At 42.3% G+C, this 26,787-nt stretch overlaps 1 protein-coding gene across 1 annotated transcript in view; it reads left to right on the top strand.

Moving 5' to 3' along the window:
* FBN2 (fibrillin 2) overlaps positions 1 to 26,787 on the top strand; it is a 314,667-nt gene that overhangs the window by 141,291 nt on the left and 146,589 nt on the right. The window contains exons 19-23 of the mRNA XM_074995040.1: positions 3,928 to 4,053; positions 13,944 to 14,063; positions 18,442 to 18,579; positions 21,967 to 22,017; positions 22,651 to 22,776. Of these exons, the coding sequence (XP_074851141.1) occupies positions 3,928 to 4,053; positions 13,944 to 14,063; positions 18,442 to 18,579; positions 21,967 to 22,017; positions 22,651 to 22,776 (561 nt within the window). The remainder of the gene's footprint in view (positions 1 to 3,927; positions 4,054 to 13,943; positions 14,064 to 18,441; positions 18,580 to 21,966; positions 22,018 to 22,650; positions 22,777 to 26,787) is intronic.

The following is a 26,787-nucleotide window of genomic DNA, read 5'->3' as shown; positions in this document are numbered from 1 at the left end:
ACACACACACATACACACACACACACACACACACGTATAGCTATGTCTACATGAGAAGTGTCTGTCGACAGAAGTCACCCTCAGAAGGGGTTTCAAGGCAAAATATCTGTCAATAGATTGCATCTACACATAAAAGCAGATTGAAAGAGCAAGCCATTCTCTTGACAGAGAGCAGCCAGACTGCCTGGCCTTCTCTTGACAGAACAGCTGACTACAAGCTCTGCCAACAGGGCTGCCCAGTGTACTAGAAGCCCTGTCGACAGAGGGGTCTTGGAGCATCTACAAGGCTGCTTTGTCAACAGAACGCTGTTGAGAGAGGCATTATGGTTCAATGGGGAGAGGTATAATGCTGCCGGTGGATGTGCTCAGTTTTGTTGACAAACTATTGACAAAACGCATTTTGCGTGTAGACCCTCTGTGGTTTTTCCCAACAAAAGCCCAGTTTTGCTAGGAAAAGCCTCTCATGTAGACATAGCCGTACTGTGTGTATAGTTATGCATAAATATATATCTAACAATAATTAAATACCATCTAACAGTTTTCTGCAGAAGTACGTCTTGCAAACAGCTCATGTTTAGCATCTTATTAGCTGTAAAAAAAAATCTTTACAACACAATTGAGCAAAATATAAATACTTTTGTTCTCTACCATTGTTAAAACCTCTATAGGGTATGGGCTGTGTCTTTTTATGTTTTTACAGTGCCTGCCATGATGGATTTCTGTTTTTAATTGGAGGTTTTGGATGCTCTAAAAAATAATTATTGATAACCAAAAATACAGCACAATTAGAGATGTGGGTTGAAGGAAAATTAATTTGAAAGTTAATTTATTCTAAAAAATAGTTTGAAAACTATTAATCTCTAGTGTTTGCTTTGAATGAAATACGTGTTAACAACTTACATTGAACAATCAATTTAGCTTTGTACATAGCAGTGGCACTCTGAGGACATTTTCCACATCTGAAGAAGAGCAGTGTGTAAGCTCCAAAATTTTGTCTCTCACCCACAGCAATTGGTCGTATAAAAGATCTTTTAGCTCACTCACCTTGTCTCTCTAATTACGTCTTTCAGTACTTTTTTGCTTCATTTCCCGTTTCTCAAAATAATTGGCCGCTGAAGAGCGAAATAGACTGTTTCTTTGCTGATTCATTAAGTATGAAATATCAAGCATTCAAAAGACAGGACATACCAAAATGTTGCCCTTATGGTCTTAAATTGCAGATATGTTGTATGGGAGGAAGAATGGTTGTGTTAAAGTACTGAACTGGAATTCAGAAATCATAGAATTCTAGTGCTGGAAGGGACCTCAGAAGGTCATTGAGTCCAGCCCCCTGCTGCCTAAAGCAGGATCAACCCCAACTAAATCATCCCAGGCAGGACTTTGTCAAGCCGGGACTTAAAAACCTTTAGGGATGGAGATTCCACCACCTCTCTAGGAAGTTGAAGGCTGGTATCAAATCAGCTCTCACTCTTCTCTTCTGCAAAGTATATAACCCTAGATCCCTCAGCCTCTGCTCCTAGGTCATGTGCTCCAGCCCCCCTAATTCTGGATTATTTTTGCAGCTCAGACACAGACTTCCTTTGTGACCTTTGGCAGCTCATTTAGGGCTCAGTCCAGCATAGAGAGGTGGGGTGCAGCTGGGGCAGGGCCCCCGCGGCCTCGCTGGGGTCGGCACAAGGGGTGGGGGTGCGGCCTCGTCCCAGCCAGCCCTGGCCCGCAACATGTGGGCCAGGTGCGTGAGGCCAGCTGGGGAGGAGATGGGTTGGGACCAGGGAAGCGAGGTCAGGCTTATGGGTGGAGCTGCTGCAGGGGTGGGGTGGCAGGGGGGATTGGGGCATGAGGAGGTTGGGAGGACGAGGGAGGGAGGCCGAGGGTGCAGAGACAGAAGAGGGGAGAGGATGGAAGAGTCCCGAGTGATGGCCCTGTGAACCCTCCCCCAGCTCCCTATCCCGGGGGCCCTGCAGGGACTGCATCCTGGGGTTCCCCATATGGGTGCCACAAGCACAAGCTCCCCTCTGCCTCCCCAGTCTCTCCATGGCTGGGCAGCCCATGGTGCTGTCCTGGCCGCATGGTGTTGAGTACCGTGTCTCAGGCCTCTGAGGCCGTGGGAGCAGGGCTGTGCAACCTGCATGTGCCCTGGGGCCAACGGCCATGTGGGTGGGACCCCCTCCCCCTGCCCCGAGGTGACTGGCATGCATGGCTCATATCTGTGGGTCTCTTCAGGAATTTGGGTGAGGCACGGTTGGAGCGGGCTCAGCTGGATGCGACATCGATGACAAGCTCCCCCTCGCTTGAGCCCTCATCATCACTGATGGTCTAGAGCAGCCTGACCATCCATGGACGCCTAGTGCTGGCTGTCAGTCCTGGGCGGTCCTCTCCTTCTGTCCATGTCTCGGGCTTGGGCTCCAACGTGGTGTCAGGGTCTGCCATGTTGAGGACCATGGCTGAGGGTCCTGTCTCCTTGAGTCCCAGGAGGCAATCCAGTTCTTTAAAGTAGGGGCAGCTGCTGGGTGCTGTCCCCAATCGCCCAGTTGTGTCCTGGGCCCTGCAGTATCCCTGGTGCAGCTCCTTCACCTTGGACCTCGCCTGGTCCGCGGTGCGGGTGGGGTGACCCTGGCCAGTGAGGTCCTTAGAAGGGTGCTCGAATGCAGCAGCATTGTGGCACTGTACCCCCATCTGGTGCAGAACCTCCTCATCTTCCCAGAGGGCAAGGTGGTTCTGCAGCTTGGCCTCCATCCAGGAAGGGGCCTGGCTCACCTCCTGGGTGGACTCCCCGGTATCCGTGGGGGGCCCCTGGCATGAGCCGGGGTCCAGGGTGCTGGCCGTAGAGCTGAGGAGCAAGGCGGGATGGCTGAGACCTTCAGCTGCCAGCGTGCTGGAGAGTGACGTGGGCTCCCTGCTGCCTTCACTTGTGCTGTGAGCAGCACCGCCGCCTGCCAGCTGATTGCCACCACGGAGGACTCCCTCTTTCGAAATAGCAATCAGCAGAGCATCTACACTTGCTCTCTTTTGAAATTTATGTTTTGAAAGGGGGCGCTTTTCCTACCGTGGGAATGGAGGACCAATTTCGACAGAATGTCCCCAAAAGATTGTGGTGTGTGTGGAGAAGCTCTGTGGGTTACTTCGAAAGAGGGCCGGCTTTCAACCTCGATTTTTGAATGTACTTGCTCGTGTAGATGCACCCAAGCAGTTTTCAGTAAAATTGTTTGTTAATGTGTATTATAGAAGAGTTGTAAAGTAAAGTCAAGGAGCAACATTATCTTTGGATTTTCCTGATCCTTTTGTTGCTTGACTCTTCGGCCTTAATGTTAGCTTGTCTTACTATACCTGCTAACAATTAGTGCAATTAAAAATATGCACACTCATGAGTCAGTCATGGTTGCAGTAATTTGAGTTCATGAGCTGTTGGAATGTAGCAACACATTTTCATATGTATATTTTAGATATTAATATAGGTGTTTCTTACTGTATCTTTTCTGACAGGAAATATTTGCACAGGAAAAAGGATTAGCACAGTGATGTAACTCAATGTTTTTTTTCTTAAAACCATGTTCAATATCGCTTCTAATTGCCAAATAGACAAATCTGAGGGCAATAATTATGACTGTTTATAAGCTGCCAAATATCCCAACGTCACTGTGTTCTAATGAGGGACATTCTGAGAGTATGAAGCTGTGCTTTATTGAAAAAGTTATTTATATTTGCAAAATAATAATAAACATTCCGAAACGTAACATAGAATTTGGGGTAAAGAGGAATTTCAGAGTATGTTAAACTTTTGAAAGTAAGTATTAGCATTTCTACTTTCAGATGCAAATCCAGAAAACTGAATGTCAGACAGGTGATTTCTGCTGGGCGTTCATTTAAAAAAATACTTAGAGAAGAGGACAGACTTTTTCATTAACATGTTCTCCTGATCTTTTCCAGATATTGATGAATGTTCAGTGAACAGACTGCTGTGTGACAATGGCCTGTGTCGAAATATACCTGGAAGCTACAGCTGTACATGTCCTAAGGGTTACGTATTCAGCACTGAGACTGACACATGTGAAGGTAAAAATGCTGGCGTTACCCTGTCTAGCCACGACTGCTGGCATTACCCTGGCCTGCCACATTTCCCCACACTCCAGGCCCTCTGGCTCCCAGCCTGTGCCAGCCAGCTGCTGGCATTCCCCCATGCCAGTGGGCTCCCAGCCCCATGCAGCAGGCCACTGGCAGAGCCCACGGACCTGGCCTGCCCCCAGCCTCGGGGCTGCTGGCAGAGCTCTGTGCCCTGGCGGAGTTCCCCCAACCCAGGCCTTCTGGAGTTCCTGGAGCCCAGCGCCCTGGCTGGCTCCCCAGGGCTGGAGCTGCTAGCAGGGCTTTGCATTCCAGCCAGCTCCCAGCCACAGGGCTATCAGGATTCCCTGCCCTCCTGCTGGGGATTCCCAACCTCTTTTCTTTTAAGCAGCAAATTTGAATATCCAGCAACCTCCCAGTCCTGGGGTTGCCAGGTATGAAAGAGTTTTCTGTATTAATAGAAACATTCCAAACAAGAGTAGGCCTATAGCCTTAGTGTCAGAGAGAAATTGTGTAAAATTGCAGTAGAGCTGGATTTTCAGGGGAGCAAGCAAGGTGGTGTCAATAGAATCCTGAAAGTCATTTGTACACATCAAGAAAATTCAACACTTAATTGTAAAGAATCACCACTTAATTTTTATCTAAGTTTAAAAGATTCATTAGGAAAATTATTGATCAGTTTAACAAGCCTACCTCAAATATGAAAGTACAAATGGCAAGCAAGTATGATTTATTTAAACTTTTTACAGTGCAGTGCTTCTGACTATAATTTTTGGTATAACATTTCAGTATAATACGTACCTGGGTATTCAGGAGTTTCACAATTACCACAGGCAATTACTGTAGGATAAGGGAGGGGAAGAGTATTCAGGGAAAACTATAGCCTGATAAATTGTGTGTTAATAAAAGGTATTTGTACTCTGTGACTGAAAGAAGTATTAATTGAGCAATCATTCAGGATTCCTCAGATTGATAACAGGTCACAGGTATTTTTTGCTTCGGGGATTCTCATAAATAAATGAAATGCCTGTTGGTTGTTTACCTACAACAACTTTGAATGTTCATAAGAAAACGCCTATATATTCATAAGTAAGAAATTGGTCACAATATGGACTGCCTATGATTACATTATTTATGTTCCTCTAAGTACCAAGATTAAACGTGGGTTAACACTAAGAGCTAGGAGAAGCTAAACTTGTTGCCCACTACCCTTTCACATCAGTCACTAGAACTGCTGGCTACCTGAGGGAAGCTCACCATGTTACAGAGAGCCGTTGTGACTGAGTGGCCCTGCAGCCCAGGTACAGTGAAGTTGTGTGTGTCAGTGAGAAAATCTTGATTAATACAACTTTTTGCAATAGCTGTAATGACACACAAAGTTGTGAAAACTTTGGAAGTTTGTTTGTCCATTTGAGCTCGGTGAAAGCAGAATTTTTTTACTACAAACTGAGGTTTTGGTTATTTTTTCATAAATGTAAACCAGACGTGCTTTGAAGTTTATTTCCAGGAATGCACAGTGAGTTGTTTCAATTTTTGGTTCGATGAAATTTATAGCGTATATACACCACACTTAAAGTTGTTTTGGAATGTCAAATAGTTTCACATACCCATGCTTTGCATTTTCAAAATTAAAGAAATACTATAAACCTAAAATCATATTTGTCTGAAAATCTTTCTTACTCTTGTTAAAATTCACAGGTAAGATTAGTACACAGAGAGAGAAGTATTATTTTCTGTTCCCTTGATGTCTATGATGCTAGTTGGCCTCAGTTCAGCAAAGCAGTGAAGATGGGAATTCTGTACATTTAAGTGCCTCACTGAATGGGGGCTTTTGTAATTTTTTGATTTTATGATCATTACATCAGGCAGTTTGTTACACAAACAACTGCATATGTGATTAACTTTCAAAATGAGTGGTCCTATTGAATTCATTGGAAGTTAAGCATATGCTTAAGTGCTTTGCTGAACTGGAGCCAAACAGTTTCAAATGCACAAAGTAAACAAATGGAAACAAATAGAGATGGGGTCATTGGGTTTCTGTTTGAAATACCAGAGTCTTAATCACTTTCCTTTTTGTTTCATTAGATGGTCTTAGAAAATTGAGAGAGAATATGTTTAATGGAAAAAAACACAGAAAAGCTGCGTCTACACTAGCAAGTTCTTTCGAAAGATGATCAAAAGAAGGGGGCTTTTTTGAAAGATCCTGCAGAGAATCTACACGCAAAAAGTGTTCTTTCAAAAGTAAATTGAAAGAATGCGGTACTCCTTTTGAAATCCTTCTCCCTTTCCTGTTTCAGAAAGAATGCCTTCTTTCAAAAGCTTCTTGCAAAAGAAAGTGTGTGTAGAAACTCCGCAGGTCCCTTCTTTCTAAAGAGCAGTCCTCATGGTCCCTGATTTTTTTCAATCCTTGGCCCATTATTGTGAAAGAGCAAGAACTGTGTGGCCGCTTTTTTTGAAAGAGCAGATCACTCTTTCAATCCTCTTTTTTGTGTGTGGACACACTTTTTTGCAAGATCTCTGTAGTGTAGACATAGTCAAAGTGTCATGAAGATTCAGAGATGTGTGTACAGTAAACCCTCAAAATGTGTGATTATGAATCGTGCTTAACTCACGTTAACATGAGTTAAGCGCAACTCAAAATCCCTCTCCCCCTGGCCCTGGCTCAACAGCCCCATTTCAACCCCCTCCCCTTCCTGGCCCCTGTTCAAACCCTCATGTGCAGCTCACCACCTCTCATGCACGGCCCCCTGCCCTGGTTCAACACACCCTCCCCCTGGCTCGCCCCCCCACCAGGCTTTAGCCCACCCCAGGCTTAACCCCCTGCTCCTCTCCCATGGACCCAACCCATCACTAGGCTTAATTCTGTCCTCCTGCGCCCCCCCCCCCCCAACCCCAGGATTTACCTTTCAAAGGCTACGTCTACACGTGAAGCCTACATCGAAATAGGCTATTTCGATGAATAACGTCTACACGTCCTCCAGGGCTGGCAACATCGATGTTCAACTTCGACGTTGCGCAGCACCACATCGAAATAGGCGCTGCGAGGGAACGTCTACACGCCAAAGTAGCACACATCGAAATAAGGGTGCCAGGCACAGCTGCAGACAGGGTCACAGGGCGGACTCAACAGCAAGCCGCTCCCTTAAAGGGCCCCTCCCAGACACAGTTGCACTAAACAACACAAGATCCACAGAGCTGACAACTGGTTGCAGACCCTGTGCCTGCAGCATGGATCCCCAGCTGCCGCAGCAGCAGCCAGAAGCCCTGGGCTAAGGGCTGCTGCCTGCGGTGACCATAGAGCCCCGCAGGGGCTGGAGAGAGAGCGTCTCTCAACCCCTCAGCTGATGGCCGCCATGGCGGACCCCGCTATTTCGAAGTTGCGGGACGCGCAATGACTACACGGTCCCTACTTCGACGTTGAATGTCGACGTAGGGCGCTATCCCCATCTCCTGATGAGGATAGCGACTTCGACGTCTCGCCGCCTAATGTCGAAGTTAACTTCGAAATAGCGCCCGACGCGTGTAGCCGTGATGGGCGCTATTTCGAAGTTAGTGCCGCTACTTCGAAGTAGCGTGCACGTGTAGACACGGCTAAAAGGAGCTCCAGGTGCTCCTGCTGCTTCCCCAGATGCTGAATGTGCGTTCCGCGGGGAAATAGGCACCCCCTGACTTATGTGAAATTCGAATTATGTGAGGGTGCTTGGGAACACAACCCTCACACAACTCAAGGGACTACTGTAGTATTTTTTTACTTCATTTTAAAATTATTACATTGCTAGCTTATTTAAACAAAGTATTTAAAATGTTTTATATGTTTGACACTTGGTATTTTATTTGGAATTGGACTGATAATCTATTTGGTTAACAGAATGTCTCTTTTTTGAAATTCAGGCATGTGTGAGAGAGAGTTTTTTATATGGAGCTATTTTCAGTTTTTTGGGTTTGTTTTTTTTTTTTTTTTAACTTTCCCATACTTTTAAACATTTGTGCTGAAATGTTCCATGATGGGTGTCTGCATCAGGCTGAATCGTTTTGCAAAATTTCGGACAAAACAGGTTAGCAGTTTCTGAGAATGATGCTAACCAAAAATGTTGTTTTACCCATAACCAAAAGCCTTAGTAGTCACCTTTTAAAAGTTCTAGCACTCGGGTAGTTTAGTACAGAGACTCAGAATTTGGCAAACAGGCGGCCTTTATGCCAATACTGTGCCTTTAGCTATCATTGTGAAAATATGGGCAGATTGTAAACCCTGGAAAAATCTCAGTTTACACATGCTTTGTATGGATTTCTTAGGTATTAGCACCTAAATTCCTGTGATTTTGTTGTACTTAACATTCCCCAGTCCAGGGTTGAGGCCAGGCCTGCACTAAAGGGGAAGCTTGAATTTCTTTTTTTTTTTTTCAATTTGTATTTTTGAGAACCCAGGCATCTGTGTGCACGCACATACACACATACACACATGTTAAAAGAAACTTGTTGAGGTTGCAGAGTCAGCCAGTCAAAAGCTAAGAAATACTAGAATTAAGGTTAGTCTCGCTGCGATGCCAACTGAGGTGCTTAAGAGATTACTGAGTCAGCCTATTCTGCCATCCTGGACCACCCTTTAACCTTGTCTTGCTGAGCCAGGCATTAAGGCCTAGTCTAGCAAAGCTCATAGGCAGAGCTACCCCCAGTTGCAGAAGTACAGACATTGAGATCAGCTCTGGAAAAACTGTTTAAGGGATTTATTCCAGTACCCAAATGTTCAACTCCCCTGACCCTCCTGCTCTCTTGGGCTACCAACCCGAGAATTATAAGAAGTTCACCTCTCAACCCCACCTCCAGTTAGAAATGACGTGAACTGGGTTATATTAATAGCCAGCAATAAATTTAAATGTATTAACTAAGAAAAGATGTTCAAAGAGGTTAAAAAAACCCAAAAGATGACTGAGATGATAATAGAAAGTATGCAGTCTATGCTGGAGTCACTAAAGTATTAAATTGCTGGTTACAATCATAGAGCTGGAAGGGACCTCAGGTTCAACCCAAACTAAGTCATCCTAGTCAGGACTTTGTCAAGCTGGGACTTAAGATGGAGATTCCACCACCTCTCTAAGCAATGCATTCTTGTGCTTTACCACCCTCCTAGTGAAGCAGTTTTTCCTAATATAAAACCTACTCCTCTCCTTCTGTAACTTCAGAACATTGCTCCTTGTTCTGCTGTATGCCACCACTGAGAACAGTTTCTCTCCTTCCTCTTTAGAGCTCCCCTTCAGGAGGTTGAAAGCTGCTATTAAATCACCCTCAGTCTTCTCTTCTGCAAAACTAAATGAGCCCAGATCCCTCAGCCTCTCTTCATAAGTCATGTGCTCCAGCCCCTTAACCATTTTTGTTGCCCTCCGCTGAACCTGCTCCAGCACATCCACATCCTTTCTCCGACACACATCCAGCTCCCACACTACGGTGCTAGGCAATGCAGTATGGGAAGGTGGAGGGCAGCCCTCAGTGGGCAAGGAACGAGTTAAGAGCTGCCTAGAAAAACTGGATGTACACAAATCCAAGGGTGTGGGTTTAATGAACCTGAGGGTACTGAGGGAGAACCGAAGGCACAGGAACAAACCATCCCACTGCATAGTGAGAAATTAGGAAAAACTACTTCACCAGGAGGGTGGTAAAGCACTAGACCGCATTGCCTAAAGAGGTGGTGGACTCTCCATCTTAAGTCCCTTCCTCAAAAGAGGAAGACCTTGGACAGTGTGGAGAAGCTGTACTGAGACTGGAAGTTTTGTTTCAAGACTGATGTGAAGGAGACCTGTAGATGACCTATGCTCCATTTGGAGTACAAGGGTTTAAGTCAAGTATGTCTAGACTGCATTGTAAACCAGACTGCATGGGAGCCAGGCTTGTAGGCTCAGTGTTTCCAGGCCCCCTCTTGAGCATCCACACTATAATGTAAACCAGAGTTACTGGACCCTATGTCTCACAGTCACGCTAACAGCTCTGTGCTACACGGTGCAGACCTTCTGATTTGGGGCTTTGGCTTGACCTGTGTGCATACTACAAAATGAAAGGACTTGAACCCAAGTCTCAATAGGATTCTATTATTTATATATATATATATATATATATATATATATATATATATATATATTCATTCTGTGTATGAACCTGCCCAATAGCAAGGTCTCTGCCCCAAAGCTCAGAGTGCTTGCAGACCTGACACCACTAATTTGAGAGAGGACAGAAAAGGGACTTGGGTTCAGCCCTGAATCAGAGCCCAGGTTTAGCGTGCCCTCTGTGGCTCAGTTTTCTAGTTATAAAAGGAGGATAATAATACAGATTTCACTTCCTAACTGGCACACTCTGGTCTGGCAACATCCCTTGTCTGGCAGGACCAGGGATTTTCCTGGACTAGAAAACTTGGCAGGAGGGCAGGCTGGAGCCCACATCTTCCAAAAACCCTGGGGGTCTGGAGATGGCAGCCTTGACAGCTTCACGAGGCGGGGGTGGGTAGCCCCACAGGAGGCAGCCATGCAGGGTGGGGCCAGCATCTCCTGGCAATCCTGCAGGGGGCAGCGTGGGTGGGAGCCCCTGCAGCAACACAGGCTGGTGCCAGAGTCTGGTCAGCTCACCCAGCATATGGGTAAGCAGCCCAGTGGAGGGTAAGGAAGGGGTGGCAGCTTGGCGGGAACATATGCAGGGAACCTCCCCAGGTCTGGCAAATTATCTTGTTCTGGATTAGTCCAGTCCTGAGCATGACAGCCCCGGAGGTGCAACATGTACCATCCTTTGTCTCATAAGGGTGTTGTGAGAATAACTTAATTGATACTTGTGAAGCATGGAGGTAATTAAGTAGTGACCACCACAGAAGAGCCCATGGGGAAATTTAATGATTCCCTCTTCAGAACAAGGTTTGAATAGTGTGCAGTAAATAAGACGCAGGGCTACATATCTGCACAAGAATAAAACAAAATATTGCATAGCTGTTCATGAAGTGGGCGCTATCCATCATGCTATACTGAGTGAGACAGAGATTCCTGGGCAATAAAATAGTATGTGATCATCTAATTAAAGAGTGTATCACAGTGTATATTATGCACAACCAGTATGTGAAAGGGAAACCTTAATTGTAGCATTTCCTAATTTTTGAGCCCTTGTCTATGCAACAATGTTTTCTATTGTATTTGTGTGTGTACATATATGTAGGGCCCTGCACATCCTTTATGTCTGCAGGTATCTGCATGTGTGGATGAGGATATCCCCAGCTCATTTTTGTCAGATGCATATACAAATTTTCAGTCTAAAACCTTGCAAATGTGTGGCTATCCACTTTATATCTGCATCTGTTAATGTCTGTGGATATTCTTGGCTCATTTTTGTGGACAGATGAAAATGCAGGTACAAATTTTGTAATTGTGCAGGGCTTTACATATATGTATGTCTGGGTCTACACAGAGCCGCTCTCCTGGCAGCTCCATGTTAATGAGGAGCCTTGCAATTGCAAATGGCTGCTCATTAGCATGGTCCTGCAGCTCATTAGCATAGCTGCATGAGATCTCACTTGGCAAAGCAGGGGTGCTGGCAGTAAAGAGGCCGTGTAGATGTGCCCCTGTCACCAAAAACTCCTCTGTCACCAGACCCTTATGCCTGACAGGGCTCTGCAGGGCTCTACAGGCATAAGGGGCTGGCAACAGAGGGGCTTTTTGCTGGCAGGGGCACATCCACACAGCCTCTTTACTGGCAGCACCCCCTCTGCCAAGAGTGAGATTTCATGCTGCTATACTGAGGCACTGGACCAGGCTAATGAACAGCCATTTGTAATTGTGAGGCTGCTCATTAGCATTGAGCTGCTGGGAGTGGGTGTAGACCCAGCCTATATGTAGTCTACTATATTAATAGTCAACAAAAAGATCTGTTTCTTGTGGTAGTGCTTTGAAAGTGAGGATCTAGATGTCCTGCCGTAGTTCAGATGCCCTTCTCTCCCTATTGCGGTTTTAAAGAATGTGTCTAGATATTGAAAGCACAGTGGTAAAAGTACTTTCTGTGTAGGTTCTCCAGTGCCAGTTCTATCTTAAGAATTATTTAGCCAGTTGGTGAATATTTACAATATCTCACTCTGTGAGCTGCCTCCACCAAATTCCTTATTCCTGCTATTCATATGGGAACAAGAATATTGAATTTATTCTAAAAAAAAAAAAACAGCTGCTCTGCATGGTAGCATAAAGCATTGTCACTATTCAAAAACAATTCATATCAAGCACCAAGGCCTGATCACTTTATTTAGTTGAACAGATCCATTAAGTAAAGGGACTGGGTATTGTCCCTAAAAGCAGTACTTTTGGGGGGATGGCGAGAGAAATCAGTTTCCTAAAGGTTTCACATTTCTAGATGTGTTCCGTCATTTTAATAACAGTTTAAATTCATAGTTGTTCTTATGATCCCATAAGGCCATAAAGAAGATAAATGTATGAAGAAATTAAGTCTTTATGAGCTCATCTACACTACCCCCCTCCTTCAAAGGGGGCATGTAAACGAGCCCAATCAGAGAATAGAAATGAAATGCTGCGCTGCATATGCAGCAGCTCATTAGCATAATTCTAACTGTACGAACTTCGAAGTTGCAAACTTCGAGGCGCCAGCAAGCAGTCTAGCCACATGTACTTCGATGTACCCATGCAACTTCGAAGTTCCCTTTCTCCCAAAACATTTTGAGAGTAAGGGAACTTTGAAGTTGCGTGGGTACTTCGAAGTGCCCGTGATTACACAGCTTGCTGGTGCTTCAATGTTAGCAACTTTGAAATTTGCATGGTGAGAATTACACTAATAAGGTGCTGCATATGCAATGCAGCACCTCATTGCTATTCTCTGATCGGGCTCGTTTGCATGCCCCCTTCGAAGGAGGGGGCTAGTGTAGACGAGCCCTGTGTGGTATACGACGCCACATGGGAAGGGGACTTTTAGTACTACTGCTATTAAATAGGTGAAATAGTTCCTGTCATGGATCCAGAATTAGAGAGTTTGGGTGCATACTTATGTTCTCAAATAGTGACACAAAAGTAATGCCAAGCTTATAAACCTAAAATAGCCTAACACAAAATAATTGAAAATTAAATACAGGCTCTAGGTAAGTATTGGAAACAGGAAACAGTTTGGACTAGGATGTCTGGTTTGATTTAGGATCCAAATCTAAAACAAAATTAGTAACTTACACGAACTATAATTGGTTACTATTAGGAGGAATTTGCTGATTTTTTTAATTTTAAAATTAATTTCACTTTAAAAAAAAAAAAAGGCTAATGCTGACAGCCAGAGTCTTATTCTTACTTATGTACAGGCTTAAAAACAAAACCCATGTGGGTGAAAATGAGAAGAGTCGCTGGAGTGAAATACTATTCGGAGCATTAGGGTTTCCGTCTTATTTCTTGAGCACTTTTCAGAACTATGAACTCTCAGCCAGCATTGTAATACTTTGTTTCTGACAGGGCTTTAATTCTTCCAAAGCCTCATGGAGCCATAAATGACAGAAACAATAAGACCTTTGTTTGTGCACAGCATGTCGTGGCTCAGAGTGCATAGCTTTTCATGCAAAAAAGATTTTGATTTCTCACAGGACAATAATAAGAGATTCTGGAAAATGTTTTTGTCCAAGTTCTTGGAAGTTTCTGTTCTTGCAAGAAAACCCCATTTAATTAACGCTTACAGAATAGGCCAGTAGATACATGCACACACACATTGCACAGTGCTCACCCCTGCATAGGCTGTACCGCAGCTAAAAGAAAATAAAAACAGAAGCCAGATTTACTAGACACTCTGGCATTTCATGGTTCACAGCTTCATTTATACAGCATAATATTTTCCAGAAATTCAAGACTGTCTTAATGGTACCTTTTCCTTCTGGGTTATAGATGTAAATGAATGTGAAATCAGCCCATGTGTCAATGGCGCCTGCAGGAACAATCTTGGTTCTTTCAACTGCGAATGTTCATCTGGCAGTAAACTGGATTCTACTGGACTGATTTGCATTGGTGAGTCTACAGGTGTGGTGTATTTGGTTTGATTTTTTTATTTTTTCTGTTATAAATACGTTGAATTGATCACATTGATTAAAACAACAGAGAAGTAAAGAAGAGCACCCTACTAATTTATACTTGCTATAGTACAAAGTAGCATATTTGACCATGACACATTTTGGACTTGTTTTCTGAATAACATTGATCGAATCCAGACCAGTTTGCCTGTTTCCACTGGAGCAGTAACAAACACAGAGAATACACACATAATAATCATTAATGCTATTTCATCTATATAGGAGCAGGCTGCTACGGGTGCATGCATTTTGTACCTTGAAAACCAATGGGAGTTTTTAGGTCTGTTGTTGATAAAGATTGCTGTTATTCCTCTCTAAGAGGGCTAGATATCAGTTTAACCAAAAGGTTGTTATTTGTGGCTTCGTACAGCTATAATTAAGCATTGATGACCTCTCCAATTATTCTACTGCCTCATACCTTCTTATTTTGGGCAAGAATACTAACCATATCAAGGCCATTCTGAATTCATCTGGAACACTCTTACTTTGGATCTGGATCCTTGTCCAGCAGCAAGTATTTCTATGGTTTGGGGATAAAATATGTAACATATTAATATCCTTGATGGGGGATGTCCACACAATGGGGGAAAAAAAGTAATTGATTTTGTTAGACCCAGCAGCAGCACTTGAAGTTGTTGACCACAAGGTCATAGCTTCAGAATCTGGCTTTGGGTACATTCCCCACATTGGCTTGCTCCGATCTTTCCAAGAAGTCTGAAAGCATGATGTTCTTCAGGTCTTCGTGCACTTCAAGTGTTCACAGGCTTCCATTTTGTTCCCCTACTTGCGCAATGTGTATTTGCGGACCATAGGTGATCTTGTGAGAGGAGTTGGGCACTAATCTCTAAGTCTTCAATCTGTTTTATCCTGATATTGCGGTTTTCTTGCTTTTCAGTGCCTAGCTGAGATAGGAATCTGAATGAAAAGGAATTGTCACTCAGTCCAGAAAAGGCAGAGATCATACTGGTTAGCAGGGAGAAGGAATTGAAAAGAGTTTGATTGTTCCCTCTGAAGGGTTGGTGTGTCCACATTTTGTCAAAAAGGTTTGCAATCTAAGACTGTCTTTCGACCCTGGACGACTTAGTTTCTCAGGTAGCAGTAGTGGCTTTTTTTATTTTTTTTCTCCCCTTTTGGTGTATCAGCAGTTAGCTAAGAGGTTGTATCCTTTCCTTCATGTGACCCTCACCACACTTGTCTGTGTGGTTTTATATTTATGCTTTCTCATGTTTCCAGACACAAAACTGATGTGAAATAATTAAGGGCCAATAATTATATTGATTTTGACCTTAGTACTTAGGTAGTCATGTTGGTTGGTATATTATTTGGATAGTGAATTCTACTTAGCTTCAGTAATTGTGGCAGAAACTGGCCCTAAGGTAAGCGAAAGATTAATGTTTGGAAAATGAAAACAGGCAAACAGTGGTAGGAGGAGCTGGATATGGTTTAAACAATATATGTACATTCAATGTATTACTAAGTTAACTTGGAAGTGAGCACAATGTACCCAATCATGAATTCCTCAAACCTCCAACTGCCTTTGATCTGGGTTATGTCTGTATGAGAATTTAGAACATTTAAATAATTATTAGAGTATTTATGTAGGACCAAAAGGGGTTTGCAGGCAAAGCAAAACTGACAAACACAGATTTACAAAATTGGGGCCTGATCTTATAATTTTTACCCAGACAAAATTCCTATTAGCTTTAGTGGTGCTGCAAGAACAGTCATTTGATCATGGTTATTTCTTTGTAAAGATTACAGGACAAAGCTCTTTATTGTGTAAATAACATGATAAACTCTCTTGTCAAATGTAAATAGGCTCAAAAGATTTGGATTTTTGTCAGTAAATGTATGTAAATGATAAACTCCGACTAAAAATATTTCCAGTGTTGGTTATTGAAATTTACAGATGTTCAAAATAAGAAAACTGCTGCTGGAGAACTTATTAGTTTGATTTTAAGGATATTTTGTATATTTTTGACAATTTATGTATTAATTGTTGTAATACTTAACTTTTTTGAATCTCAGCATCTGTCATCAAATAAATATTGTGTGACTTGTGCACCCATGAAATTTTCTACAAACATGAAAGTTGAAATGGATAAATATGAAGAAGCTTAAAAATCAATATTATCTGTCAAAAATATTAAAAAGCCCAAATTCTGCCAAACCTAAATAATATGCAGTTTCACAAACCAGTAAACTAATCAAATAATTATTCTGCCTGACCTGTTGCCAGCAATGAAAGGCCTGGGTCGTGAATGTATCAATACCTCCTTGTCCCACTGTTGTTTGCTGTATGCCTCTGTCAGCTTTGACATGTAGTCCTACAAATGGAGAGGACTGTTGGCTGATATGTAGAAGTGCTTCTCTGATATACATCTAATGAACTAAGATAAACAGAGAAACACAGATGTATCAAATGATGCTAATCTCACACAAGTTTTACTGGTGCAGCTGTGGTCCACATATGACATGAGTGATCTGAGACTTGTTCTTTTTTTCTTTCCCTAATGATGAAAGATAAGGTGATGTCACAGGAGTCATGGATTCTGAGACTTGTAGGGACCTCTTGTATTTTTCACCAGCACAGGCGGCAGGGGCATCCCAAGTCAACAGCTGCCATGGGCACAGCTTTGAGCCCCAAGCCTGCAGCAGGGGACCTGTAGCTGTCAACTAGTGCAGCAGAGGTTCTGGATCCACCTCTCTTAGGCAATAAGGTTTGGGATTTCATGCTTCTGCTTATGCAGTGGTGGGCAAGTACCATCCCATGGACCAGATCCAGTCTGCCAAGCTTAGTCCCTGGCAGCTCTCCACCTCTATATTTACTTGCACCTCTGCAGGTGTCAGGTGATTGCAGCTCTGATGGACTGCAGATCTCCATTTGTAGCCAATGGAAGTAGGAGGAAGCGGTGTCCTGATCCACGCTGATTCCTGCTGCTCTCATTGGTTGTGAATGGCAATCCATGGCCAATGAGAGCTGCAGTTACCTGAAACCTGCAGAGGCGCAGGTAAATATAACGGCAGGGGCCCACCTGGGGCTACCTAACTCTGACCAGACGCCATTTTCTTATTTCCCATCCCTGCACTTAGAGCTCAAGATTCAATTGTCCCAGTCATTTAAAATTCCTCACTTTTTAGTAAATGTCAGGTCATGGGCCTCTGTGAATTTTTGTTCATTGCCTGTAATTTGTCATTGATGTTTGCAAAATAATAAGCACAGGGAAAATGTTAAAATGGGAAGGACAGCATAGACAAGTGTGCACGGCTGCTACCTATACTTTATCTGTTTTGTGGACAGAGGACTTCAGCCTCTAAAGGATTGAAGTTTTGCAGCTATCATAAATGCCACTTTTTAAAAGCTGCTTTTAGTCACTGGTTCACGTCACTTTCACATTAATAGTATTTCCAAATGAATGTGTCCAGCGAGGACAATTCTGTTAATGGAGTGGCAGTAAATAACCTACTGAGAAGGGAGAGCAGCATTTTGTTTTTTTGTTTCTCTTCCCACCGCTGCCCCGTCCATCTCCCCGTTCCCCCCGCAGTCCCACCTCTGATCATGTTCTTGGCTGGTAGCATAAATGCTTCATTACCATTTTGGGAAATATGCACATACACACACAATAGGGTTACTGGCATTGTTCTCTTTGAAATAATTTTGTGTGCACTTCTCAGATATGGTTTGTAAAATTCTGACACCATTCAGCTGCAGTGCACAAAGCAGTGGGCTGCCATCTGCCTGAAGCATGGCTGTTTTTTTTTTTTTCTTTTTTCTAATTTCAAGTAGAATCAAAGAGTTGCAAGTGGCAGAAAGAATGCTTTGATGCTGGGTAATAAATAACTTTCTCAGCAAAGGAAAAGTCACATTGATTACCCTTTGTAAATTTTATCTCAGAAGGAGAAATTGTATAATCTCATATGCTGAAATAAAATAAGATTATCAGATTTTGGCAGCAAGATCCAGATGCAGCTGGTATGAGAAAAATCACCGGCTAGCCGTATAATTTAAAACATTTAGATTAGAGTGGTTTCTCAGATACGCTACCAGAACAGTATTTGCTAGAGGAGTTCTGCTCACTGTGGACAAAGGGATGCAAAATGTTTTTGATAGTGTTCTCAGTGCTACTAAAAACAAAAGTATACCACATGACATTTGGAAATGATTTTAATTATACAGTACACATCTTAGTCCAGAGAAAAATAGAAGAAATTCATTAACTCTTCCTTCCTGATAAATATTCTTTACAATAAACAGATTTGAAAATAAACTCCCTTTTTCTGGTTGACAGCTCCAATTCTTTTCTAATCCACTGCAGATAGTCTGAAAGGAACATGCTGGTTGAACATCCAAGACAGTCGCTGTGAGGTGAACATCAATGGTGCTACATTGAAATCAGAATGTTGTGCTACTTTAGGGGCTGCTTGGGGGAGCCCTTGTGAGCGATGTGAATTAGGTATGTTTCTTGGCTGTATAAATCTTCTAGCTTTTGAGGGCAGGATAGAAGTATCAGTGGGTTAAGTAAAAAAAAGTGTGCCTCAATTCAATGATCTTTCTTATAAGAATATTTTCAATAAGAAGAAGTGAGGGCAATGGTTAGTGCAACTTCTAAACCTCACTGTGTGAAACCCTTTGTAAAGTATGAAGACCACTAGTAAATTACATTTGTAATTGATTTCAGTGGGGGTAAATTTTCATTCTCACCATAGCCGGTGTGTGTTTGAGCAAGGCTAAGTGTAGCAATAAGAAATATCTAGTATGGCTTCTGTTTTTTTGAAGGGTCTGAATACTCAGGTATGTAAAAGCAAGAAACCTTGGTACTGAAACTATTGCTGCTTTATGTAGGGTTGTTTTAGCCATCTTAGTCCTGGGATAATAATAAAGATATGAGATGTGTAAAGATGTAAAGTAATATCCTTATTTGGTGACGGAGAAATGCTTTCAGGCTTACATAGAACTCTTCAGATCTGGGAAACTAACTCAAGAGTGTCAGAACTAGCACGCATTTCATGGGGCTCCTTAGCACCCCTCCTTTCATGGAGAAAGAAGAAAGTGGGAGGGGAGTGGTTTGTGGATTATTATTATGAGCTATAAATCAAGTGTGTGTCTTAAGTCTGTGATTTCACTTCATGAAGTGCTCACCCAAAGCTGATGTTGTGCTTTCATCATTTAGTATTTTCTTGAGAGCGCTCATTGCCTTGATTTCTTTGTTTGTGACTCTTGTGAAACATGTAGGAGGTCCTTGGATGAGTTTACAGAGTTTCTCTTGAAGTTGTTTGGGGAAGGATTTGATCATATCCTTAAATTCCTAGTTAAATTAGCCTCGTTAATGTAGTTATCACAGTTGAGGAACTCGGCAAGAACCACCATATCTGACAAAAGTACACTTATTGAAGGAATATTGGGACTCATAACACCACCTTCAAACCACTCAAAGGGGCAGTTTCTCTAGGATGCAACTGACTTTCTTCACAAACACTGAAACATTCACAATCTCTTTCATTCACAACATTCAAACATTCACAATCTCTCTAACCCTTGCCACCATGGATGTTCCCTCCCTCCCTGCACCAGCATCCCTCAAAATGATGGCACCACTGTGTGCCTCAGCTATTTACAAGACAATAGAGAACACCCAGATATCCACTGCAAACATATTGCTGGACTCATCCATTTTATCCTTACCCAGAACAATTTTATATTTGACAACAAATATCGGCCATACCATGGGAACAATTCCTCAGTATGCCAACCTATTTATGTGCCATGCTGAGGAAGAATGTTTGGATAAGTACACTATGAAATCAGTGATACCACTGATATATCTCAAGGAGATTTTCAGCCTCTGGACAGACACATCACCAGAGTAGCCTTAATTTCCCGGACACCACAATCTTTCTCACAATGGAACCCTACAGACAAATGTATACAAAAAAACCACATAGATCACCACACCTAACTTTACAGATCCAATAATCATCCCGTACCCACCACATCTATTATCTACTCATATATCACAAATTTGGATCTGAGGAGAAAGCCAGAGATATACATCTTAATACACCTCAAGCCATCTCCACCATGGGCACTCCACCAGAGAAGTGGATTGCCTCACAGATGCAGCATGCCACCCAAATACCCTGAGAGATCCTGATTCAGTACAGAAATAAAAACTTCCCCTGACGGTACACCTTTAGTTCTCACTTACTACCCCACTTTGGAATCCATGTGGGGTAACATCAGACTACTACAATGCATAGTCAGCATGGACTCCATCCTGAAATGAATCTTTTCTGACGCCCCTCTTTTGGCCATGACATAACTCTTCGAACCCCTCAACAGAAACTAATTGCCTACAGACGAGGGCACGCCAACTCAAAGCAGCACCAGATCCTCACAGAACAACAGATGCAAAACTCATAGACATATTTCTACTGCTGTGATTATCAACACCTCACTGAACACATCTCTCAAGATCAATGGGTACTAAATATGCCTATCACAATATGTAACGTTCCTCTTTTGGGATGCTGAATGCTCCAACAACAGTTATGTGGAGAAGCCAGACAATCACTACACTGTTGCATGAAATCATGCAGAAAAACACTACAAGGCAAAAACTTCATACCAGCTGTGGGTGTGCACTTAGTCCATATTCTCAAAGGAAACATACAAAACACTTTCAAAGTATGAGCTTGGAAGCTTGAATTCATAGATTTGTTAAACACTAAAAATTAAAGACTGAAAAGAGAACTCTGGATTTGTGGCTTATTACAGCACTCTAATTCATTAACATCTCCCCACTGGTTGCATTCCTTCCCCCCTGACCTTTTACCCCCTTATGTCTAGAGGGATGTTCATGAGCCATTTCACCTTGAATGGTCTCTTGAAATATGCGTTAACTACATATACAGAACACTCTCTTGCACCATGCATTTAGTTATGACACTCTGGATACGTCTGCACTGCAAAGAGTTACCCACAGCTGGCTCAGGCCAGCTGACTCAGGCTTACAGGCCTCTAGCAAGGGGGGCTGTTTAAATCAGGGTACATCTATCCTTACTGATAGATTTACCTTGTGGCAGTCAACTTTCTAGGATTTGATGCAGCACGCTTAGTGGGGCTGCACTAAATCTAACAATCAGGGCTCCACCATTGACCCTGATACTCCTTGCAGTTGAGAGGAATAAGGGAAGTTGACAGAAGATTGTCTCCTGTTGACCTCCCGCTGTGGGGATGGCAGGAAAAATTGATTTAGGGTATGTCGACTCCAGCTATTCAAATCATGTAGCTGGATTTCTGTACCTTTTATTATTTTTTTTATTTTTTTTCCTGTGTAGTGAAGATCTGGCTTCAGTGTAGATATTCAAGCTCAGGCTGCTGTCCAAGCTCTGGTACTTTCTACCTCACAGAGTCCTACAACTCACCCATATTGTTTCTTTACTGTTGCTGCTCTAGCATAATTTCTAAATCACAGAACTTGAGAGCCTCTAGGACTGGAGATTGGTAGCTCAACCAAAACTCCCGCTTTCAGTGCGTGAGAAAGGAAGGATCACAGCAGTTGCTCTAAGGAACAGGACAAATGGAATAGAGACAGGATTAATTTATATGCCTGGGCATAACTGAGCTAGTCATGCTACGCACAATTGAGAGAAAGTCCGGGCATCCCTGCACTGGCTTTTTAAGTAGGACCTTAACACTAAAAATATGCCCTTGTTCATCTTTTTTTAGGCCTTTAGTATAAAGTTGAAGGTGGCAGAAGTCACAAAATTTATAATTACGATTAACTGTTAAAGTCAAATAATTGTGAAAACAATTGTTCGGGTTTTTGTTTTTGTTCCAGATGCAGCTTGCCCAAGAGGATTTGCCAGAGTTAAGGGGATTACTTGCGAAGGTGAAGTAGTTCTTTCTTAGTCAGGATTAGCACACTTGTTTAACTGATTAAAGGGGATTCATCACTGGAAAGTATGCCCTACCCTAATGCAGTGGTTCTCAAACTGTGGTCCATGGCCCACCCATGGTCTGCAAGCTTCATTCAGGTGGTCTGCGGAGAGGTCCCCTTAAAGGTGTGTAGTCCATCTAATTAGTAGCTCACAGGCATGGCTCCATTAATCAGGTGTCTCAACTATCACAAGTAAGGTGAAGTGGTGGCTTTGTGGGGGGATAGTAGGTAAGTGGAGCTGAAGGACATCTCTGTTCTCGTGGTACAAAACAGACTGAAACTTCTTGTGTCCAACACTCTTGAGGTTCTCCCTAAATAAGTGGAATCTCTGCTCCTTTGTCCATCCTCACCTCCAGTGCAGGGAACCTTTCCACAAAAAGCGAAATGTGGCTGATTTATACCATGGTTCATGGTGGTTGGAACAGCCCCAGGCAGCTGTTTGTGGCCAGGTGTAAGGCAGAACAGTCTTTGGATTCAAATATTGCAGACTGAAAATACTTTGATTGCCATCGTATAACTTAAATCCTCAATAATGCTTTTCAGTAGCAACCTTTAAACTTCTTTTTGTGTTTCACTTCACCTCAGATGTAAATGAGTGTGATGTCTTCCCGGGTGTTTGTCCCAATGGGCATTGTGTTAACAGCAGAGGATCGTTTCACTGTGAGTGTCCAGAAGGTCTGACACTGGATGGAACAGGTCGAGTATGCTTAGGTAAGAGCTTAGTCACATCTTGCTATTCCTTGGCTCTATGATTGCCTTCTTATGGGCTTTGTGGTTTGCACAACCTAAAATAATTCTATGGTTTCTGGAATGCATTGTTCCTTGAAAGGTACTTTTTTTAGTGTGCATGTTTATACATCAACATCCGGCTTAGGGCTTGTCTTCACTGCCACGTTAGCTCAAGATCTAGCTCAAGTGTTGCTTCTGCCTCTACACTTTTGCACACACTGCTCTCACTTGAGCTAGGTTTATCTGAAAGAAGATGGTTTGTCTTCACAAAAATGTTAGATTGAGTTTCTAGATTTCAGCATTTAGTCAATAGACAAAACTGACACCAAAGGAAGACTTGCAGGTATAAAAAATGTAAACCTCTGTGCTTTGAAAAAAAAATTAGCCGGCTGAACTGTTACTCATTGCTTCATTCTTGAATTAGGTGCAGTGTCAAGCAAATCTTGTCACACATGCAGCTTGTTGAGAACAAGATACTCATGTTGTGGGGGAGAGATAGCTTAGCGGTTTGAGCATTCAGCTGCTAAACTCAAGATTCAGAGCTCAGTCCTTGGGGGGGAAGGGCCACTTAGGGGTCTGAGGCAAGTACATTTAAAAATAAAAATCTGTCGGGGATGGTGATAGGTCCTGCTGTGAGGGTAGGGGACAGGACTCAATGACTCTGGAAGCAGCTCTATGAGGAAGGTATATCTCCATGGTTTTATTTATTTATGTGTTCAAGCAGAGTAGCAATTACAGAGAAAGCAGCACATTATTCTTCCTTATAGCTCAAAAAGAAATTCTAAGGGCATGTTTTCACTTCTGGGAAGATCGACCCAGTCAGGTTCGATCTTCCGGAGTTAGATTTCACATGTCTGGTAGAGATGCACAAAATCAATCTGTCTGGGGTCGACCCCTGTACTCCTTGTTATCACAAGGAGTAAGGGAGGTTGATGGTAGAAATTTTCCCATTGACCACTCTCAGTGAAGACAGGTAAATCAACTTCTGATGCATCAATTCTAGCCTAAATTTAATACATAATACAGCTATTACAGTTATGTGGCTTTCCCTATCAAGGAGTCAGTGTTAATGTAACATTTTATAGTCTTCTATTGGTCAAACATTGAACCTGCTAAAATTTGCCCTCTAGAAGTGCAAAGTGATTGAGCGTCTAATTTTTATCTCCAGTCTAGAAGTAAGGCATGGCACACACTTACAGAAGAGCCATAGTCTGTATCTTTGGGTTAGGGGAAGAAATGTAGATACGATCTGTACCTGCCTCATAGGCTGTTTGAGACACACTGATTTAGGCCATTTGGGCCTTCTTGATAATTGTCAGCTTCTATCTGTAAATGCCAACTGGTTCAGAATTCATCTTTGTGTTTCTGGCAGAATATGTACAGTCAGTTCTCCGTAATCTGTGCTGGCTCACTGGTGGTTACCAGGTGGAGTATAAAGTAATGATTTGACCTTAAAAGTCCTAAATGTCTTGGGACCTGCTCACTGAGAGACTGCTTTTCTCTCCAGGCCATACTGGCAAAGTTATGATTCAAAAAAGGCTTTGATCTTGATTCTCCCCATTGTACAAGATAGGCTCTGCTTGTGAAGCACTCTCTCTAAAAGACCCCTTCCTTTGGAATCCTCTGTCCCCCAAGGTCTGAAATAGTCCGCATATGTTGATGTTCTTGGCATGCTGTGAAGCCCATCTGTTTTCAGGATGTTGATGAAGGGCTGGGAAGAGGCAGCTGAAGGTGGGATTTACTTGGTGGGGAAGGGGAGGGTAATCTGTACTGGCCATGTTAACGATGTTATCTTATGATGTAGGGTGTGTGTGTGTGAAGAAAAAGCACTGCTGCTTTAGTTAATTTTTACTTTATATTTCCTGTATTATTATTACTTCTAAATGTGTGTCAAGGGTGCACAGAGCTTGGAATGTGCTCCATTTGGTATTGAGTTTATAGAAGACTGACATTTAAATAAAAAAATAAATAAATTCATATAAAACCTCTTTAAAACTCTACCTCATGTAGAGGCATGTGGCAACAATTCAAAAGACTCTGAGGGGAGTTCCCAGACATGAGGGTTGCTGTAGCTTTTTGTATCCTTGCATAAGCTAATGTCTCTTAAGCAACCTTTGGGCCTTGATTGCATACATATGCCTCAGTGCTTAGATGCTATTGTAATGGGTGCAGTATTAAAAACAGGGTATCAGGAGCTGGATGTGAGATCTGAAGTTGTTCCAGTAGAAATGAAAATATTTTTCAATGGATAGAAAAGGAACATTATTTTTTCCATGAGCAAACCTGTATTTTACATAACTGAGAAGCTATAAAACCTGCATTCATATGCCCCAAACGTATACAGTGTAAACTAAGACTCTTACCTTGTAAATTAAATGGATATTTGTTGGCAGAAGGTTGGCAAAATAAAATAATAGACTTCAGGTGATTTGTGGATAAGAGCATATTTAAATTAAAAGTCTAAGACTTTGTAATGCCACACTCTTCACCTCTGTACAGCAGCTGTGAACTTCACACAGCTGCTAGCAGACTCCCTGTTTGGAAATGATACAGCACCAATGGATGCAGATTGGGAAATTGGCAACCAAACAATGTGCTTTGAATAGATCCTGGAGTTAATATGGTTTCAGGGGAGTTAGTGCAGTTCTGATGGCTGAACTATGAAGAGCATCACACTTGGCCTGCTTTCTAAGAAAGGAAAATTATTTTTAAATTGAGCATTTTGCAGAAGCTACCAGATATGCCTTTTTGGATTTTCCCCTTGGAGTTTAAAAAAAAAATTGAAATCAGCTCTCTGGCAGTTACCAGGTATAATAATTTAATTAATGAGCTTATTTTAATTTTTAGAGCGCCTCAGACACTTTGAAATTTGTTAGGTTATAATGCTTTTTGGAGGGCTGTTTTATTGCTATAACCATTACATTCTCACTTGCCATACATTTCTCCTAGGAACACTACATTCAGTTTGGAATTAAGAATGTTATAAGAGCAGGTCAAAACATAGTGAATACATTTAAAAATACAATATTCAAAGAGAGAAGGAGAATTAGAAGCAACATCCCATTTGGGTGTGAGGGCAGAGGATTTAATTAATGGAAAAAAATTCCACCAGTCAAGTCCAGGAAACAAAATATAAACCTGTGGTAGGCAAGTCAGTGGACTCAGGAAAGAAATTTCCTTAAAATTATTTCAGTATGGTGCATAAGAGGTATTGACTTGTCTTGGAGGATGTAGACTGTAGAAGAGGGTATAACAGGCTAGCCTTTTAGCTTCTGTTACCAAGTTTAGGATGGTTTCCTTCACAGAACTATACTATATTCCTCTGATATAGGAAACGTGAGGGAATGCATATGGCATGTGGCTGCTTTATACCCAGACCATTTTTATTATGCTTGTTTGGCAGTAAAAGGCCAGCAGCAAAAGTTTTTACTACTCATTTTCAACTATTTTAGAGGACTCTACCTAGTATTTAACCACACTTGCACCTGTGAGTACTCCTCAGTCAGACTTGACAGGGCAGCCACCTGGTACTCTCTTTTCTGCATGACACCTGGATTTGCAAGATCAAGGCCTTCATGTTTCCTTTGCTTTCAGAGCAATTGCAATGTTTAAAAAGTCAAACTGGGCAAAGCAGCAATCCTGTTCATTCAATGTTAGCTGTAGTTCTGTTTAGGTTATTAATTAACAACAGCTGGTGTGAATCAGTACCTTGCTTTTAAGGAGGCGGAGGGAAGTTGAAGATAATGTTGAAGATGTAAGGGGATTGTGACTTTTGAATTACCTGGTGTGCTGATTGTAGTTCATAGTGAATTATATATTGTGTTTTAGTAGTTAATTCTGAAAATTAAGTCTGTTGTATTTGTAAGTTATTTCACTTACAATATGTGACTGTTCTCTTTTTTAGCACGTATACATAAAAATCAGAGCATTGACAAGAACTCAAAGAATATATAACAATGTCAAAGAAAAAAAGAAATAACTAAAAATCCAGTC

This window comes from Carettochelys insculpta, chromosome 5 (genome assembly GCF_033958435.1).
Source record: "Carettochelys insculpta isolate YL-2023 chromosome 5, ASM3395843v1, whole genome shotgun sequence".
In the NCBI taxonomy this organism is placed as follows: domain Eukaryota; kingdom Metazoa; phylum Chordata; order Testudines; family Carettochelyidae; genus Carettochelys; species Carettochelys insculpta.
Note: the sequence above shows the minus strand (reverse complement) of the source record. Positions and strands in the feature narration are given on the sequence as shown.